Source organism: Oreochromis niloticus, linkage group LG11 (assembly GCF_001858045.2).
Source record: "Oreochromis niloticus isolate F11D_XX linkage group LG11, O_niloticus_UMD_NMBU, whole genome shotgun sequence".
NCBI classification, from domain to species: Eukaryota; Metazoa; Chordata; class Actinopteri; order Cichliformes; family Cichlidae; genus Oreochromis; species Oreochromis niloticus.
In genome coordinates this window covers 31,770,963-31,789,363 of record NC_031976.2, presented here as the reverse complement: position 1 = coordinate 31,789,363, position 18,401 = coordinate 31,770,963, and the positions used below count along the sequence as shown (strand labels likewise).

At 40.4% G+C, this 18,401-nt stretch overlaps 1 protein-coding gene across 5 annotated transcripts; it reads left to right on the top strand.

Annotated features, from left to right (window-relative positions):
• Nucleotides 1-808: 808 nt before the first annotated feature.
• Nucleotides 809-14,989, top strand: LOC106098594 (uncharacterized). 5 transcript variants are annotated; one of them, XM_019364219.2, is made up of 7 exons: nucleotides 809-1,830; nucleotides 3,361-3,391; nucleotides 6,964-7,060; nucleotides 10,626-11,423; nucleotides 12,058-12,255; nucleotides 12,633-12,843; nucleotides 13,391-14,989. In XM_019364219.2, exons 4-7 carry the CDS (start codon nucleotides 10,715-10,717, stop codon nucleotides 13,641-13,643), a joined length of 1,371 nt encoding a protein of 456 aa, XP_019219764.1. In that variant the 5' UTR covers nucleotides 809-1,830; nucleotides 3,361-3,391; nucleotides 6,964-7,060; nucleotides 10,626-10,714; the 3' UTR covers nucleotides 13,644-14,989. The 5 variants fall into 5 exon arrangements, with proteins under 5 accessions (XP_019219764.1, XP_019219767.1, XP_019219765.1 ...); XM_019364222.2 differs by lacking the exon at nucleotides 809-1,830 and having other exon boundaries at nucleotides 2,945-3,391; nucleotides 10,626-11,170; nucleotides 11,261-11,423; XM_019364220.2 differs by lacking the exon at nucleotides 809-1,830 and having other exon boundaries at nucleotides 2,945-3,391; nucleotides 10,626-11,170; nucleotides 11,258-11,423.
• Nucleotides 14,990-18,401: the final 3,412 nt, after the last annotated feature.

The window sequence follows — 18,401 nt, the reverse complement described above, 5'->3', positions numbered from 1 at the left end:
ACTTTACAAATATATTTTTGCATGCTCATCTCACTCTTAGCTTTCTCCTCCTTATTTATCAATATAAATGAGGTTAGCGCGTAGAGTTGCATGACTGCCATGAGTTTGTTGAGTACTTATTCAGAATCTGGCTGACTTCCTGTTTGCTTGCCACACACGAGTACGATTAAATAAAAATAATTTTTCCAGTTTTGTAGAATTTGAATATGTTGAAACGTATTTAACAAATTCTGATTTGTAAAATGGAGTCATTAATGATTTTTTTTTTAACTTTATTCACCATTTTAAAGCCACTTTTTGGCCTTGTGAACGTCATCTGATGGATATACAAGTATTACACAGTTCAGGACTGTTTCTTGGAGATTTGGCTGCAACAACAACTTGTTTTGTTGGCTATATTTTACATTATCCTCTTTCTTATAATCTCTTTGTGCTCGTCGCTCCAGCCAGTAGTCATAAATAGAACTTCAAAAGGACAAAAGAGCAAACTTGTACAATTCACAGTCACAAAAACAGCAACAATTGCTACTAAATAGCTAACAGTGAGCTTTGGAGGGTTAATACTACTTCATGGTATTGTTAGTATTATAAGATAAAAAGTGTTATAGTTGCAGTGACATGCTGAATTCAAGTATGCAGTTCGGTAGTGATAATGGAGATATTGGTGTTATATACCCTTAATGCGCTTTTTCACACAGGTCCACATGCTAAAAGCCACACTTACATCTTCCCACAGGTCATGTGAGTAGGAACATGTGATTCATGTGTTAATGTGTTCTCTCTCTGCAGGGTAAATGCCAGTCGTGTGCCCTGAGTGTACAAGCAGAGGGGAAGGTTCAGGATGAGGCTAAGAGGAGTCATCCCTGGACTGGTTATGACCTTTGAAAATTAGCAGTGTCAATCTCTGCTTGACTGGTGTTCTGACTAAAGTGAAACTGAGTGGCCTCAGAAGAGTTCTTCACTTCCTCAAAAATAGCCTTGTTGAAAACCCATTTTAACCCTTTTTAAATAAATACACCTTTAAAATGAAAAAGCCATTAGGAATTAGCAGCAGCAGTTGAAAAGGTGGCTTATGCCTCACTTATTTCTGCTTGGTTTGTTAAGTAAAGGACAAAAGAAATGGGAATATCACCAATATTTTCAGCTAAGGTGATAAAATTTGGTAGATCACACATTTCTCAAATAGAAACAAGGTAAGGGCTTGTACTGGTTTTTCACTTTTTTTGCTTTGACTTGGGAAAAGGCATCACATTTGCAGTTCATTCACACTGCACAGTAACTTTAAATGCTGTGTAAACATCCCATCGGTAAGGCTGTTTCTGGGTGTGACACTTTTGGTTACTGAGCTTCACCTTTGCTAATTTATTCAGCTTAATGTGGTGTTACAAATAGTGATATTCTTGTGGAGATCCCATTGCCACTCTGCAGAGAAAAATTATTTTTACACCGATTTTGTTGGCAAGCTCTTTCAAAAATGACCTCATGTGTGGCAGTGGATGCAGCGTTACAGCCAAAAATGTTTTGCACACTCACCCTCTCTGAGTGCGCTGCCAAAACATCCTCAACACAACGCAGTTTGTTCATTCAGCACCTCAGATTCCCATTTCATTAATTTTATTAAACCCAGCTGATGACTTGTCTCATTCACAGATGACTCTGTTACCACTCTGAATCGTGTCCTAAATGTGATCCTGCAGGTAGATGCCCTCAGGTCAGGGCCAGAAAAATTGCTTCTGGCAAAAGTAAATTTACCCTCTGAGGACCGGTGATAGTGATGCATCGAGTCGTAGTCCGGATATTTCTTTGTGAAGCAAAAAATGAGGAGTAAAGGTGAGAGCTGCTGCCAAGAGGGAATATGGGGACTGACAGATAAAATCCAGAGAGAAACAGCGAGAATGGCTGAGCTGCAAAGTGTAAAGCTCATCTGCAGTGGCAGAATGAGTACAGATGTGGGAGGCTGGGGGGAAGCACAAATGTTAATTATGAAACGTTTGGGGGAAAATGTGTGTTTATTGTATTTAATGTGCAGCGTGCATGAAAACACATCAGTGGCATTCAGTTAGGGCAAGCAAGGAAGCAGTGGCAGTCTAGTGAACTCTTACAAAAAAACCTATTCAACCCCATCAAAGAGAAAGTGATCTCTCTTCTTACAGCTCAGACAGCATTAGGCGAGAGCTTTGGTCCAATAAAATATCTCCTGTTGGCATCCATCCTGTAAATTACCTCCATTTTGTAGTCTCATCTTCTGGAAGAAGCCATTAGAATCTACAGCTTCTGTCATGTTCACCAGCATGTCCGCGTTCTGGTAACAAAATACTGAGCTTCTCAAGCTGAGAGGCCAGCAGCATTTACTGGTTGGTTGTTTGTTTATTCACATTGTGGGTTTGTCTGTGGTCTTTGACAGGAGGCTGACAGGTGCCCCAATGACTGCACAACAAGCTGTTTTTGGTTCTGCTTTCTTTGCTCTGTGGTGTCCAACTCTAGACCTCAAGGGCTGGTGTCCTGCAGGTTTTAAATGTGTCCTTGATCCAACACAGCTGATTCAAATGGCTAAATTACCTCCTCAACATGTCTTGAAGTTCTCCAGAGGCCTGGTAATGAACTAATCATTTGATTCAGGTGTGTTGACCCAGGGTGAGATCTAAAACCTGCAGGACACTGGCCCTCGAGGCCTGGAGTTGGACACCCCTGAGCTAAAGTCTGCACATTGTGCTCAAAGAGAGCTTGCATTGTTGAGTAAAGAAGCTCTCTTTGATTTATCATAGTTTACTTTTCATCCTAATAATCACCTTGGCAAACATGTGTGATGTACGGGAGTTATATGCAGTTTTTAATAACTTATTTAGCGCTTTATCAAGGAAAGCCTGAATGATAGAAAGAGGACTTCAGCCATGTTCATTTTAATTAAGCAGGCAAGTTGAGCAAGTGCAGGCTAACCAGCAGTTTCATATTAACATCTATGAGAAATCACTTGATTGGCTGAATGACTGAATAAGTTTAATCAGAAAAATAATGATGGCAATCCCAACTTCAGAAAAAACAGCAGTGGCATGATCGCTGTTTTCTCTCTGTCTCTCCTTTATCGTGTGTGTGAGTGCATGGGTTGGTTTTGGTTCAGAAGTGGGACTTTCTTCTGGTTCCCGCCTTCTGGCTCACACACCTGGAGGAGTCACACACCTGTTCCCGATGTCCTCGTTTGTGCTACCACTTAAAGTAGTGGCAGCCCTGCAGTCTTTGCTGGATTGTTGAGTTTTAACCAGTTAGTGGAATCTGGCTCCGTCACCACTGGGATTGTGCTGTTTGCCTCTGAGTGGGGACAAAAAAAAAAAAAAGTCTTACCTGCTGTTTCCTTGTCTACAGATTCAGTTGGCGGGACCTTTGCGGGAGAGCGGTGAGCTGTTTTGTGTTCTTGGGAGAGAATCTTTGGATCCGTGTGGATTTGTGGAATAACCCTGTTGTGTGGAAACCCAGGACGTTTGCTAGTGTTGATGTCCTGTTTGAACTGTTATTTACTGTAAATAAATAAACGCACTGAACTGTTTGAGTCCTGCTTGACTAGTGACCCTTGACAAACAGGCTACCCCAAAATGCAAAGTAGACATTTCTGATGTCTGTCTTTTTAGTGCTCCTTGCAAAACACTGGAGGACCTTTCAGCAGTGTAACAACTGATAAGACCCAAATGTGCAACTCCATTGATGAGATTAAGGTTCAAATTCTTTGTGATCAAAAAGGGGTTAGGACATAGGTAATCAATCCAACCACACAAATAGAGAAATACGAAGCAAGCAGAGGCAAAAACACTAGAAGACGGTCATGAGAGGAGTACTAAAAGTACACTGCAAACACATCTGGAAGGAAACTAAGGTACGCAAATCAAACCTTAAATACAGATGCAGGTTAGACACATTAAGGTGGAGCAGATAGCTGCGTAGAAGGGAGAAACAAAGCCAAAGGGTAGGCAGAAAATTCAAGTTGGCATGATTTCCATTTGCAGAATGGAGAGTGTTTTTGACAGAACTAAAAGAAATTGGTTGGCTGAAATACACGGATAAGAAATAGCCAGCACTAACACCTAAACAGAAGAACATAGGCTTACAGTCGTCTAAAGGAACTGTGGATTAAAGTGACATTGAATGATTAATCATGAGACGTTCCAATTAAAGATTTCAGGTTGCCTTTTTATGAAAGTCAGAGGCGCTGCAACAAAGTACTGACTGTGATCCAACGCTTTTTCTCTACTTGATCTGGAATTACCAAATTAGTTGCCTTTTTTTGTTTTGTTTTCTCTTTCTGCTTGCAAAGGCTATGGTTGATATTGCTATGTTTACGGCTAGGCCGTCGCCTGTCCATTAACCCTCTACTGCATAGCGTTGCCCTGAGGCAACAAACCACATTTTCATGCCTTACACTGGCCCTTCAAAGAAAAAACAAAAAAAACACTTTTTTTTTTCAAATAATGCTACCAGACACATCTCTTTCCAATAAAATGATGAGTTGAAGGTGGTGTGACTTTCATTTTGCGGGGGGGAGGACCCCTTTCTGCAAGCTGCACTACATGAGAGACATCTCCATTAGGAGGCAAGAAAAAGATCACTATTTTACATGTTTATAGTGAAATAAATGTATAATAAAAAATACTTGTATGTGCATGAATATGTTAAGAAGCATATTTGATTGTTTGTTCTACTTTTTAAAATTTATTTATACAGTAAAACTGTTAATTTTCATTCGTTGCCTCAAGGCAACACTGTGCAGTTAGCCCAATTTTTTTCAGGCAATATAATGCATTTGCATATGTGTGTACAGATGTGTTTGTGTGCATTTATATGATCATAGTATATGTTTTTTACTTTACAATCTACTCATAATTACAGGACATGGATGTAAATACCTTTTATGGAAGGAAACCAAGGGAATGTGCACTTTCTGTCCTCAGAAAGTGAGGACAGTGAGCTTTCAGGGAGTGACAGTGAAGTAGAGGAGTCGATCCCTAAATGAGGTTTGAGGGACACTTAGGAGCTCAGGGGTCAGGGGTCAGTTGGTAAAGTAACTGTGCCTGTGTGTGTGTTAGTGCCCACATAGCAAGCAGGTCTGGCCAGGATCTGGTATCAAGTCGGCACTGCTGGCTGACTTCTGGCATGATAAGACATATGTCATCCAGATGTGGGCCAGGCCTGGCATAGATGGCACTGTCTATGTGATGGCATGTCATATCTGGCTTGATTGTGGCTTGGTTTATGTGGCCCAGGCCTACAGAAAACAGGTCTGGCCCAGATCTAGCATCAAGCTGGCACTTCTGACTGACTGGTGTTTTGGCAGAGTGCATGTCAACCGGATGTGTGCCAGGTCTGGCAATGACGCCACTGTTTAGGCGATGGCATGCCATATCTCAGGTTGTAGAGCAGGTTACAAACTGATCGGAAGGTTAGTGATTAGGTTAGCCTGGCTCCTCCAGTCTGCATGTCAAGAGTGTGAATGTGTATGAATGTAGTTAGGAAGCACTCAGTTAAGCAAAAGTGGGTGAATGTGGCATGTTGTATAGAGCACTTTGAGTAATCTGGGAGAGTAGAAAAGCGCTATCAGTCCATTTGCTGTCTGAACAGAGTTTCGGCATGTTACTTTTGCACTGTTTTGCATGTTCTGGCACATGTTGTTATTGCATGGCTTGATTAAGGTACACATTAGGCTGACATTTGGGGCCAGAGCTCAAACCGTTCTGGGCCAGCATAGGGCCAGCAGTGTGTCTACAACTGGCCCGTGGCTGCACACCACCTACAGATGGCCCACATACCGCAATGAATGATGGCGCTTTGGTGGCTCAGATCAGGTTTGCCAGAGGTAATCCACACATGGGCCAGCACAAGACCACCAGTGTGTCTGAAACTGGCCTTGTGCTGGCCCATGTGTGGGCCACCTCTGGCAAACCAGGTCTGGGCCACCAAAGGGCCGTGATTCTTTGCGGTATGTGGGCCATGTGTAAGCACATTGTGTGGGCCAGATCCGGGCCATACCAATTTTGCTGTGTGGGTGTGGGGGTGTGTGTGTGTGTGTGTGTGTGTGTGTGGTCGTGTATTACTTATTGTTGTGGGGACACAAATTTCTTTACACACGCACATTGTGAGGTCTCGCCTACTTTATGGGGACAAATTGTAAGGTAAATCATCAATTTTAGGGTGAAGGCTTGAGTCAGGGTTAGGGTAAGGTTCAGGCAGGGACTTGTGATGGGTAGAGTCAGGATAAGTCTCCAGGAAATTAATGTAAGTTCATGTAATGTCCCCAAAAGTGATGGAAACACAACACGTGTGTGGGTGTGTGTGGGTGTCTGCGCGCGCGTGCGCGCGGTTAGGGTCAAATGTTGGATGTATTTTGGTGTTTTATTGTTCTGTGAAATGTTTACATTGTTTATTTGTTGATTATTTATTTGTTCATCCTCGTTGTACTAATACAACTTATTGTAGAATAACTTGGCATTTTACTACCCTTGTCGCACAGTGTTGCCTTGAGGCAACAAACCAATATCTTTTTTTGGGGGGGCAGGGTGTCAAATTTTATGATTGATATATTATTAGTGACCCTAAAGCTCCCCCAAAATAGGGAGAAATATTTTTTCCCCCAAAATTAAAAAGTCATGCAGTAGAGGGTTTTAATATTCATTATTTACATATATCATTAGCATTGGCATAGCATTGCTAAAAACAGAAAAGTATGAAATTTAAAAACAATCAGCTTCCCTTCCCTAACGCCACTCACTGAGCCTGGTTCTTCAGGAGATTTCTTCCTGTTTAAATGGAGTTTTTCCTTCCCACTGTCACCAAAGTGCTTGCTCATCTGATTGTTGGACTTTTCTCAGTATCATTGTAGGCTCTTTACTTTTTAATGCAAAGAGCATAGAGGCAACTGATGTTGTGATTTGGCACTACATAAATACAATTGAACTAAATCTCTTTCCTTGTCTCTCCCAGGAGTTGACCAATCATTTCCCTCATAACTGCCAAGCTGGCCCTTGGATCAGCTGATCAAGAAATAACGGTCAAGACCTCTCAAAGGAGCATCTAGCCTGTAAGTCTGATAACGGTTTAATATTATAAACTGAAGATGAATAACTGATATAACATGTTTACTTGTAACAGTAGAAAGCCTGCAGCTTGCATGCGTTTAACCCTGCTAATGTTTAAATTCAGGAAAGAATGAGCTAAATCACAAACAAATTTCCAGTTATTTAACTATTTTACTTTATTTAGGCTGATCTGTTACAGTCTGTTTAATGTTTTAGGTACGATTACACCGTAATTTGTGATGTTACAACTTCTAGGATAAGAGACACATCTAATAATTCTTTATCTGTATCCGCAGTTTACCAGTGTAATTTATTTTTTAGAATATTTTCAGTTTTGATCAGCAATTAGCTAAAATCATGAGGCATAACTTTTTGTACAGCTCAGTGTAAAATGTTTGGTTTTTTAGTTTTTTGGGGTTTTTTTTACATACAACAGTTTAGCAAGAAATATGGATGCAAACTCTTTCTGAATATAGTGTGCATGCTGTAGCAAAACCACAGAGATGAATAGCAAAATGAAATAGTGGGGGAAAAGTGTGAATGTGTTTACACTTCTACCAGAACTCTTGAAAATGATGGCTCAGTCATTTTATGTTCGAAGCTGTGCCTCATTCTCACCGCTGGACATATTTGGACAGACTTTATTGTAGGGAGACGGCAGATTAAACACAGTTTTCTGGTCTGACTTTGATTAACTTTTTTATTCTAACAAGCACATCTGTCTTTTAATGTCTAGAAAAGCTGCTGGTTTCTTTGCATGTTTGAAAACAACTGGCTGGTATACAGACCCAGGCATTAACTGCCTTGTGGGGACTCAAACTATCGAGAGCTGTTGGGGTTTTATGAGAGTCGTTGACCCACCCGGCCATGAGATGAAAAGACTGTAAACTGTAGGCAAATAACACAATATGCAATGATCATTTCTCTCTCACTCCCTTTGTTTCAAAATATCAATAGATCATTACTTACAAGTTTTGGATTAGTTTCAGTAGGAAAACATGGTTGTTTATTCTGTTAGACCTCTTTGTGTTATTATGGAAGGAACACACTAAATGAGCGTTAAACTCATCATCTAATGAGAACTTTGGGTTCCTCTGAAGTCATGAATATATTTATATGCAAACTGCAGAATAAGAAATGTTTGAGCTGACATTCACTATAATTATCTTCAGCTTGCAGAAACCATCTACAGACTGACCAAAATGGATGGATATGATAGGACTGAATAGTCTCAGCTGTTTGGCTACTGACTTTTGAGTGTTATAAAGTTCTGTTAGATGTAACATTTTGCCTCCTACTACTTAAGTAATAGAGTACAGGCTGAGTACTTTACATGAACTGTAAAAAAAAACTTTCTTTCTCCACTTCATAAACAGTGGAGTGCTGAGGATGTGCTGCACAGACGAGCAACATTCGTTTGCCAACACATATACACATCACTGCAAATGTGATCACAGAGAGAACTGGACACATTTTGTTTCTAGTTGTAGTCCAGTCATGTCTTTTTGTAGTATCCTCCAAGGTACTCTTTTTTTTTTTTTTAACAGTTCTTTCACACAAGAACTGCTAGTAATGTCTTGATGCATTCTCAATCATCCAGGAAAGTAAATCTCCAAAAGTTGAATCTGTTCATCTGGACGTAGCGTTTTGTGGGAGAAATGTTTCGTCACTCATCCAAGTGACTTCTTCAGTCTCAGCTGACTGCAGGTTTCCCCAAACCTTATAAACAGTACATTTGCATAATGACTGAAACCAGCCCACTGAAGGAACAATGGGCTGTGAGGTCAGTTCCTTAATCATAATTATGCAAATTCCCATGACCATTGATCAACAATCACTGACCAAAACCCACTGATCAAAGAACACTGATCAAAGTGGCCCTGCAGTCAGCTGAGACTGAAGAAGTCACTTGGATGAGTGACGAAACGTTTCTCCCACAAAACGCTACGTCCAGATGAACAGATTCAACTTTTGGAGAACTGCTAGTAATGTTTGAGTAATCAGGTCATGTCAGAGGTTGTCTCCGACCCATTCACACTGCTGAATGGGTCTGTCCTTGGACAGACTTTTTTAGGAGCTGGCAGATTAATCACTCTTTTCTGATCTGACTGTAATGAGCATTTATGTTCTCACGTGCACATCTGTCTTTCATTGCCTAGAAAAGTTTCTGGCTACTTCGTCTGTCAGAAAATGGCTGATGGGTTTAGATATTCAGACATTAACTCTTTTGAGGGGCTTCAGGTATCAAGAGTTGTTGAGGTCATATAAGACACCCAAGAGGTGAATGCTTTGCAACGCATGAATAAGGGTGTAGGTAGGTGTGAACTGTTGAAGCTTAGGTTGGGCTTTCAGACACAGCGACCCTGGACTTCTCGCAAAGCCTTACTTTTATGATGTTGCAGAGGAGGAAGGGAGAGGACAGCAATCAATCACAGAGGTGTGGTTTAAATGTGGGTGATCAAGGAGTCTGTTGCTACACAAAGGATTAGTGACAAAATCAAGACTGAAACACTCAAGGCACAAAACAAAAGGCTGATTAGTAAGGTCACATGTCGATTGTAACCTGTAGATAAACAGGATGTGCAGGTATTATTCAATCATGGACTCGTATGTTAAGTACCAGCAAGCTTTTTAAGAGTCACAGACATACTCACTCATTTTCATTTAACTCTGAGTGTGCAGGCTGGAGAAGCTTCTGCCTCTGGTCTTTAGGTTCATGGGGATATGGTTTTTGAAGGCATAAGACCAAATTTATTTTTCCCAGGAGTTTCTACCAGGTAAGAAATCACAATTATTTTTGAACTATGTACATCCACTAAAGAGATGTGTTAAATATACATTTATTTGTAAACTGGAGGGACATTTGGTGAAAGCATTGTATTTGAATGGATGTTAATTTCACCACATAATTATTTTCAGCATGCTTTTACCACATCTGCGCTAAGGTGAAAGTGTTTGCAATAATTTTGACAAAAAAGCTGGATAGTTTTCTTGGAGTAATATAATGATTTCAGTCTTCACAGCACAACTTTCAACTTCCGTATAAATATGAGTTTAGACACCAATTACCAAACAATGGCTTTATGACTATAACTTGGATTAATACAATACTGCTTTGTTTTCAGTGATTTAGTCTTTAAAGAAATTGTCCATCATGTTTGAATTTGCAGTCGTATTTGTCTTTAAAAGAGATTAAAGACTGTAGTCCTTCGACTACAATGGCAACTACAAGTAGTTCAAGGACTAAGGTTGAGTAGTTGAAGGACATAATGCAAAGCTTTCTTGAGTTGATTCTGTTTATCTGGATTCTGTTGAATTTGCAGTCATATTTGTCTTTAAAAGAGATTAAAGACTGTAGTCCTTCGATTACAGCCAGGTAAGGAAAGTTGAGTCTGTTCAGTGGGAGAAACATTTCTCCCACTGAACAGACCGCATGCATCAAGAGACTTTCTTGAGTAACTGGCCAAAAATAAACTTATTTGAGAGATGGCTTAAGTGAGTTCTGTGTATCTTCTTTGTGTTATTTTAGTCTGAATGGTAAAAGTGTTATTGTTTTTAACTTTTCAGGTGGAGCCTGCCTTCAAAAAGTTGAAGGTAGGGAGTTAGGCCAAAGGAACGTTAAACAGGTGTGGAACTGAGCATTCCAATAAGGTAACATGATGGTCGAGTGGCTATCACATCTGCCACCCGAAGTTTGGGTTATGGTGTTCAGCTACCTGAGCACACAGGAAAAGCACAGGGTACGCTGCTGCTGCAAAGTCCTCAAAAAGCTGATTGACCACCCATGCCTATGGCGGAATCACATGGTGGTCCTATCCAACTTTCCACGTTACACAGCTGGATTCTGGGACACACTAAAGTATCGCAGGGTGACCCGTGTTGTAGTGCAACGTTTGAGGCCCAAAGACTGGAAACACCTTGTGAAGTCTCTCCCACGGCTCACCACTATTGTCTGCATGGAGGGACAGCAGCATTACAAGAAGAAAAATGTGGACAACCTGCTTCATTTCCCCAACCTAAAGACTCTCGGGATACGAAACGCCACATGGAGCGAGCCGATGCTACAGCAGTGTCAGACTGGGCATCTAGCAGAGCGGCTGACTCACCTGAGTGTGTGTAACATCCAGCTTCCAAGCACTGCTGAGTTCGTAAACAGTGTGTCACGCTTGTTCAATCTGGAATATTTGCTGTTTCACCAGCAGGCTGAAGGAAAGCTGCAGGTGGTGGAACCGGTGCCATCTAAGGCCTTCCATAACTTGCTATTGAACCTAAAGAAGCTGAAACACTTATCCTGGGAGATACAAGAGAAGCCAGACGTGCCACTGCCCGATGACTACTTTTATCCCCCAGACCCAGAAGACCCAGGTAAGTCTAGTGTCTTTACAGCGTTTTATAACCCTGCATCAGAACCAGTATACAATTTTTTTTTCACCTGAAATATTAAAATAACATTCATCAATAGAAAATTGCACTTCACATGTGGGTTTACCTGCTAAATTACTCCCCAAACAACATTTACAGCTACTGTGTAACTAGATCAAATGTATTTTGTGACCCAGCAGGTCACAAAATACAGGTCACAAGTTAGACCTATCTAACTTGCATCATCAGTGATGTTACTGAGTACAGGGTGGATGATGCTGTTTATCATAGCTTTTTCCTAAAGGTGTCAACTTGCTAACAATTGCTGGATCACATGTGACATGAGGAAGCTGCTATGTTGCTGCAACTAATGAGGATCTTAATAAACTTAACTAAAGATGTCCTGTACTGATCACACGGTCTATTGTCCCCTACATTTATTACAATTTGACGACTGTAAAATTGCCAGATTGACTCTGCGCGCAGGTTTGCACACAGACACAAAGTCACCATTCAGAGTTTTACTTACTACCTAAGCCTGTAGTGGTGGGACAGTTGGATCAGCCACTGTGCCAAATTATTAGCAGAGAAGTAATGAAAGGTTTGACTAACTTGCTCCCATTATTTGGTCCTGTAGAAGCGTACGGTGGCCCAACACTGACCTCTCTGGAGTTGGTGAATTACCCAGAAACCATGCTGTCTGAGAATGCGCTGAGGGGACTGACCTCACTGAAGTCACTGACTGTTCACTATAGGTACCTAAAAATTGACGTCAAATGTCGTCTGCAGTCCTGGCTGAGTCATCTGCAAGAGCTAGAATCACTTGAAATCATTGGTAAGTGTCACCATTGTCATGTGCTTTTATTTCTTTTAGTTTAGTTTCGCAAATTTGACCTGATATACAAAATAAAGCAGTAGCACAGACTCGCCACGTAAGTCCTAGCAGCACTATTAATTGTACTAATTATTTTTAAAAAGCAGGTCTTAGTATACTTTTATTAGTATTGTAGTATACTTAGTAAACAAAGGACATACTTTCTCCAACAAAATACATCATCAGAAAACGAAGGGTGAAAACCTGTTTGCCCCATGTGTTGCCTTTTCCTTCTTCCCATTTGTAAAACTAAGAAGCAAATTTAAAATAGATACACAAAAGTTCAGGCTTCAGGTCAAAACTGCCTCCTGTAACTCTTCTGATTTCTGTCCGTCTAGGTGGGAATTCTCTTGCTCTCTATACAACCACTTTTCCACCCCATGTGACCAGGCTGGCGCTGAGAGTGATCATATCACTCAAGGATTTATGCTTCATGGCGAAGAAAGTCAAGAAACTTGAGCACCTCGACATGCATCAGAACCGCTTCTCTGGCAGTCTCTGCAAAAAGCTTCCCTCACTATTTCCTCAGCTCAAGACTCTCAGGATACGGTGAGATGGCAGATTTTAATTTTATATATAGTATTTATTGTTATTTTTATCGTACCAGCCATTGAAACCTGACACTTTTACCTAAAATAAACTGTTGACAAAATGGTAAAAGTTAGTCAGATGTCTCATGTCTAACCTGCAGTCAAGAATGCAAAGCAGTAAATCCTCTCACAATAAGAAAGTAGAATAATTAACTCACTTAAATAGAATTTAGAGAGAATTGCTCATTGAAATTGTTACAGATTAAATTTTAATGATTACCTTCATGCAGTACTGACTAACATAAATCAATTAAATAAAAAATAAATACAGATTCCAGGTCTAAGAAATGTGCCCTTATTTAACAGAGGCACTATGCTGTTCTTTTATGCCTGCAAACCTGCATAATTTAAACTATGTTGAAGCATTTCCTTAAATCCAACCCAAACATTTAATGTGCTGAAAAGAGTCACCTGATTTTTCTTTTTCTTTTCTGGGTTTCCAGTTACCCCAGCACCAGATCTTACTATCAGGAGTCTAAAACTATTTTCTGCTCTTTCTTCTGTAGATATTTCCATGAGGAACCAAAAAGAGACCTCCTGTTCCTCCGCAACCTAAAACACCTCGAGCAGCTGGAGCTGATCGTGGAGCGCTCGTGCATTCTCAAAAGTGAACGCAACGAGCACCCCTGGCCGAGTCCGTCTTCGCAGGAGCTGATCAGAGAGCTGCAGGAGCTGTCCGAGAACAGGATCAACATCATCACCACAATGCGACAAAGAAACCTTTTTCGAGAATGTGATTGTGTTTGGGAAGGGGAGTAAAGACACTGCGGTTAAGCCGCAGGTAGCCGAATGATAGACATTGACATTCAGACAACACTGTCATTTGAAGTCAACCAGACTCAGAGACACTGCAGAGATTTTTTTTTTCTTTTTCCCACAAAGTCTTATGTTTTCAAACTGTTTCAACATCTCACTCAGTATCTGAATTCTGACACGATCATACAATCATACACTCATGTCTATAACCCAGCGGCAGCCACAGCAGCACAACGCAGTGATGTGATGTTACAAAAATTGAGATTTGCACAACCGGCCGAAGCAACACCAATGCGCGTTAGTGGATGTGACATCAAGTTTGGCGCTGTGCAACAAGGGCTAAGCACTGAGCTAAAAAGCACCGTTAACAGGCAGGACCCTAAATGTGAGCAGTCTGAAAAGTCTTATGATGTATATTTCAAAGCCCACAACAACAACAACAACAACAACAACAAAGCCACATTACTGCAGAGGGGTTATTGAGCTGTCGGCCTAATCAAAAAGCTTTTTCTGGTGACTAATTTACATGAACTGTGTTGTAGATCTTTGTAGAAGATTTGAATCTTTGTAGATTTACATGAATTGTAGATCAAGGAAGGACTCAGTTTCCTTAAATTTATTATTTTTTTTGCGTTCAAGGTCATTTAAAGTAGTTTTCTTTTTTTCTTAAACAGGGAGAAATGATAGATCCATTGTTTGCATATTGATTTTGCTCCGGCTAATTTTTTTTTTTTAAACTGAAGTGACTGTCATTATAATCTATTTGTTTCTCCGGCACAAAGAAGGAAAGCAAATAACGAAAGTACAAAACAAACCCCAACCATTAGCATCAAAACTGAGTAGCAAGCAAACTGAACTGAAAAGGCAAGAAGCTGCTTCTTTGTAGCTCCACTGAAATGCTACAGATTGTTAATTAATGTTAATTCAGTGCTTAATTTTTGAATTTTTTTAGCCTTTGTTTTTTTTTCTAGTACAAGCCATTTTTTCTGAAGAATTGCAGTCTTTGATTGGATCCTCTCTTCTTCTTTTGCATGTATAAAATCAAGCATCTAGCCATGCCGCATCATTTTATTTGTCAAAGAATGGGTTGTTCTAAAGAGCCCACTGATATTAAGCATGGTACTGTAATGTGATGTCACTGCTATTTCCTCCCATCCTCACAGCTTCAGGTATGAAGCTCCTGAGAAATGTAAAAGTTTTTGTTTGGGGCAGCTTTTATATCTCCTCCCTGATGGTAAGAGTGAAAAAACTCAATGGGAACCACTGAAGGTGTCCTACATGATACTGGAAACTCGGTGGATGTAGTACTGTTTGATCATCTCCAGCATGGATGAGACAGTGATGGCAATGCTGTTCACACAAGCCTGCCCAGTTGTTGTATGAACGTAAAGTACTCTTAAAAAATAAAATAAAAAAATGTATTTTGTTCTTTAAATGTCAGACTTGAGTGAGTTGATGGTTGAAACAACACATGATTTGGTTCTCCTTTAAGTGGCCTCAACAATGAGAAGCATCAGATTCCTTAAACAGCCTTACATGCTTACATGCGGGTTTTAAAGATCAAATTACATGCAAAGATGTCTTAATTTACATATTTGTCAGACACGAGTATGAATTACACACACAGATGCAGTTATCTGACAAAAGTCTTTCTCATAAGTAAAATGTAGAAGGCTGTGCAGTGGTTTACTTAAATATGAAATGAGTGAGACAAAGCTTTAGACGACCAGAAGTCCAAAGTAACAAATACAAGTAAAAATACTTTGTTACTGGGCTTAAGTAGAATTTTCAGGTATTTATACTTGAGTATTTATTTTTTACTTTTACTCCCTAAATTTGGACACAAGTACCTACACTTTCTACTCCTTTATTTTGAAAACAGACTCGTTATTCTTTGTTTAAGAGTGGAGGTATGATTTCACATCACCGTGTGCCTTCAAATATCAAACCAATTTGACCCTAAACAGTAACATGTGAAAGATAATCCTATTAATGGGGCATTTTTGATTCAGAGTGTCTGTGGTGTTCCTATGAATTTTAGCTGATCATGCTTTGAATCAGTCACTGAATTCCAGTTTCATACCAACTTTATGCCATGTAATATAAAGACTGCATACATGGTACACTGTCAGTTTTGGATGGTATGAAGACAAATCATGAAACATTTCTTTACAGCTTGTTGAATTCAGTTGTGTAAATCCACAGTAAACCTCAGAGCTGTGCACAAAGAAAATGTAATATTGCTTAAAATATAAATTCTTGTGAAATTCTTCCCACTGGCTGAATCCCAGTTTAACTCCTGTCTCCACTCATTTTTCAGTTTAGATGTAGACGAAAAGACCACCTCTAGGCAGGCAACAGGCAACAGTAGGCAACATAAAATAGAGCTATTTTAAAAAAAATCCTACTTCTTTTTCCATATTCCATGCATAACTGACTGAAACAAGATTTCCCGTGTGCTCATATAATTTTATTACATTAATAGAGCACAAGGTTCACTCAAAATTGCTACTTTTTACTTTCTTTGAGTAAATTTCAGAGTCTGTACTGCTGATGACGACAGAAATTCGGTGTTGGCAATAATTACAAGCTGTAGGGATGGGAATCAAGAACTGGTTCCCAGTAGTTCAATTTCTTGTAATTGTTAGTTTGGCTCAAAATAATAATTTAATCATTAAAATATTTAGACCTGCTGTGGATGTGCTCAAACTCAACCACAGCTTTGTAGCCTTGTTCATTTATTTACACTGTTTATCAGCAGGGGGTGGCCTGAAAAGGAAATCAAACGGATGGATTTGACTTTTGGAGTGAGCAGTGGACCGTAACAAGACATAAAGAATTTTAAAGTTGTTTGCTTTTTTGTATATCAGCACAAAGGTAAATGTGACCATAAAAATTTGTTGTTTATATGAGCAACTTTAGGTCATGCTGTATTTTATGAATTACTGTTATTTTACATCACAGACACAGAGATTTTGACCCGGTGCTTGTAGTATTGTCAGTAGAAAGTACTGTAGGTAAGAGTTGGTCCATCAGGAACGCTTCAGTGCACTGCAGGGTTTTTTTTTCTGTTGCTTTGTCCATATTTCTTAAGTACATTGTTACATACATTTTAAATGCAATGTGGACACTCAGATGAGATGCTGGGGGGAGTATGTCTACTTATTAAGTGCTGTAAGCTGCAGTGCATAAGGCTTTTTCCTTATTAATATGCTGCAGTGTAGTGCCACTATTAAGTTGTTGTTCTTGGTCGCTACAGTTTCTTATTGGTGCTATCCACGTTTAGCACATCTTTCAACTGAGTTTACAAACTCATGACCCACCGAGTCTTGGATACCAAGTATTTTAGGGCTTCAGAAAAGAATCACAGTTGGCCAAAAAAGAGTTTGGTGTTGAAATTATTGTCAGGATCACAGCTTTCTCATAGCAAGTAATCAAAACCATGCTGTAACATTAAAAAAAAAGTCATTTAAAAAAACATTTTCTGTGTTTCAACAGTTTTGTGTGTATTCATCACTGCTGAAAACTGAGTGCATCCAGCCATGTGTATCCGTTTGTACACTCTCTAAATCCTGCACCAGCTGAAAGCGCCACAGGTCTTTGCCCTTTTGTTGGAGGAGACTGTTGCCATAGCAAAGGCTCAGTTGTTACAGTGCCTGTGGCAACAAGCAGTTTGCCTGGCAGGTCACCATGTGAGGCCACTGGCACCGCTCTGTGATGACTTTAAATGCCTTTCTCCAATAGTGCCCAACCAGCTGCACCAGTATATAGCTAAATTAAAATCCTATACTAGCTGCAAGTGTTTTGCAGTTAATTTTAGACAACTACAAAGCTGTGGTCACTACTAGCAGTAGGATGAGCATTTTTCATATGGCCGCTAGTGAGACTGTTTAGATGTTGATTCACAATTTAAGGCAACTCTTCAACAATAGTCAGTAGTAGTTAACAATAGCCTAACCTGAAACACTCCTATTGCCGGCTATGCGGACCAAGCTCTTGTAACGGTTGTATAAGGATCGAATAGCCGGTAGCAATGGGCCAGACACCCCATACTCTCGAAGCACCTCCCACAGGACACGCTGAGAGACATGGTCGAATGCCTTCTCCAAGTCCACAAAACACATGTAGACTGGTTGGGCAAACTCCCATGCACCCTCAACTATCCTTGAGAGGATAAAGAGCTCCACGACCAGGATGAAAACCACATTGTTCTTCCTGTATTCGAGGTTTGACTAATGGACGGACCCTCTTTTCCAGCACCCTGGCATAGACTTTCCCAGGGAGGCTGTGGAGTGTTATAGCTGGAACACACTCTCCAGTCCCCCTGCTTAAAAATGGGAACCCCCACCTCAGTCTGCCAATCCAGATGTAACGCCCCTGATCTCCACGCAACATTGTAGAGACGTGTCAACCAAGACAGCCCTACAACATCCAGAGCCTTCAGGAACTCAGGGTGGACCTCATCCACCCCAGGGGCCCTGCCACCAAGGAGTTGTTTAACTGCCTCAGTGACCTTGTCCCTGGAGATAGGCAAGACGTCCCCCTTGTCCCCAGACTCTGCTTCATCCACACAAGACGTGCCAGTGGGATTAAGGAGGTCCTGGAAGTATTCCTTCCACTGCCCGACAATATTTTTAGTTGAAGTCAGGGGTGCTCCACCTGCATTATACACAGTGCAGGTAGAGCACCACTTTCCCCTCCTGAGTTGTCTGACGGTTTGCCAGAATCTCTTCAAGGAAGTCCAAAAGTCTTTTTCCATGG

Excerpts from the sequence above, each read along its gene's own strand:
- LOC106098594 (XM_019364219.2), top strand. The coding sequence starts at position 10,715 with ATGATGGTCGAGTGGCTATCACATCTGCCACCCGAAGTTTGGGTTATG. Across the intron at positions 11,424-12,057 it reads CCCAGACCCAGAAGACCCAG|AAGCGTACGGTGGCCCAACA; the intron begins GTAAGTCTAGTG and ends TTGGTCCTGTAG. Across the intron at positions 12,256-12,632 it reads AGAATCACTTGAAATCATTG|GTGGGAATTCTCTTGCTCTC; the intron begins GTAAGTGTCACC and ends CTGTCCGTCTAG.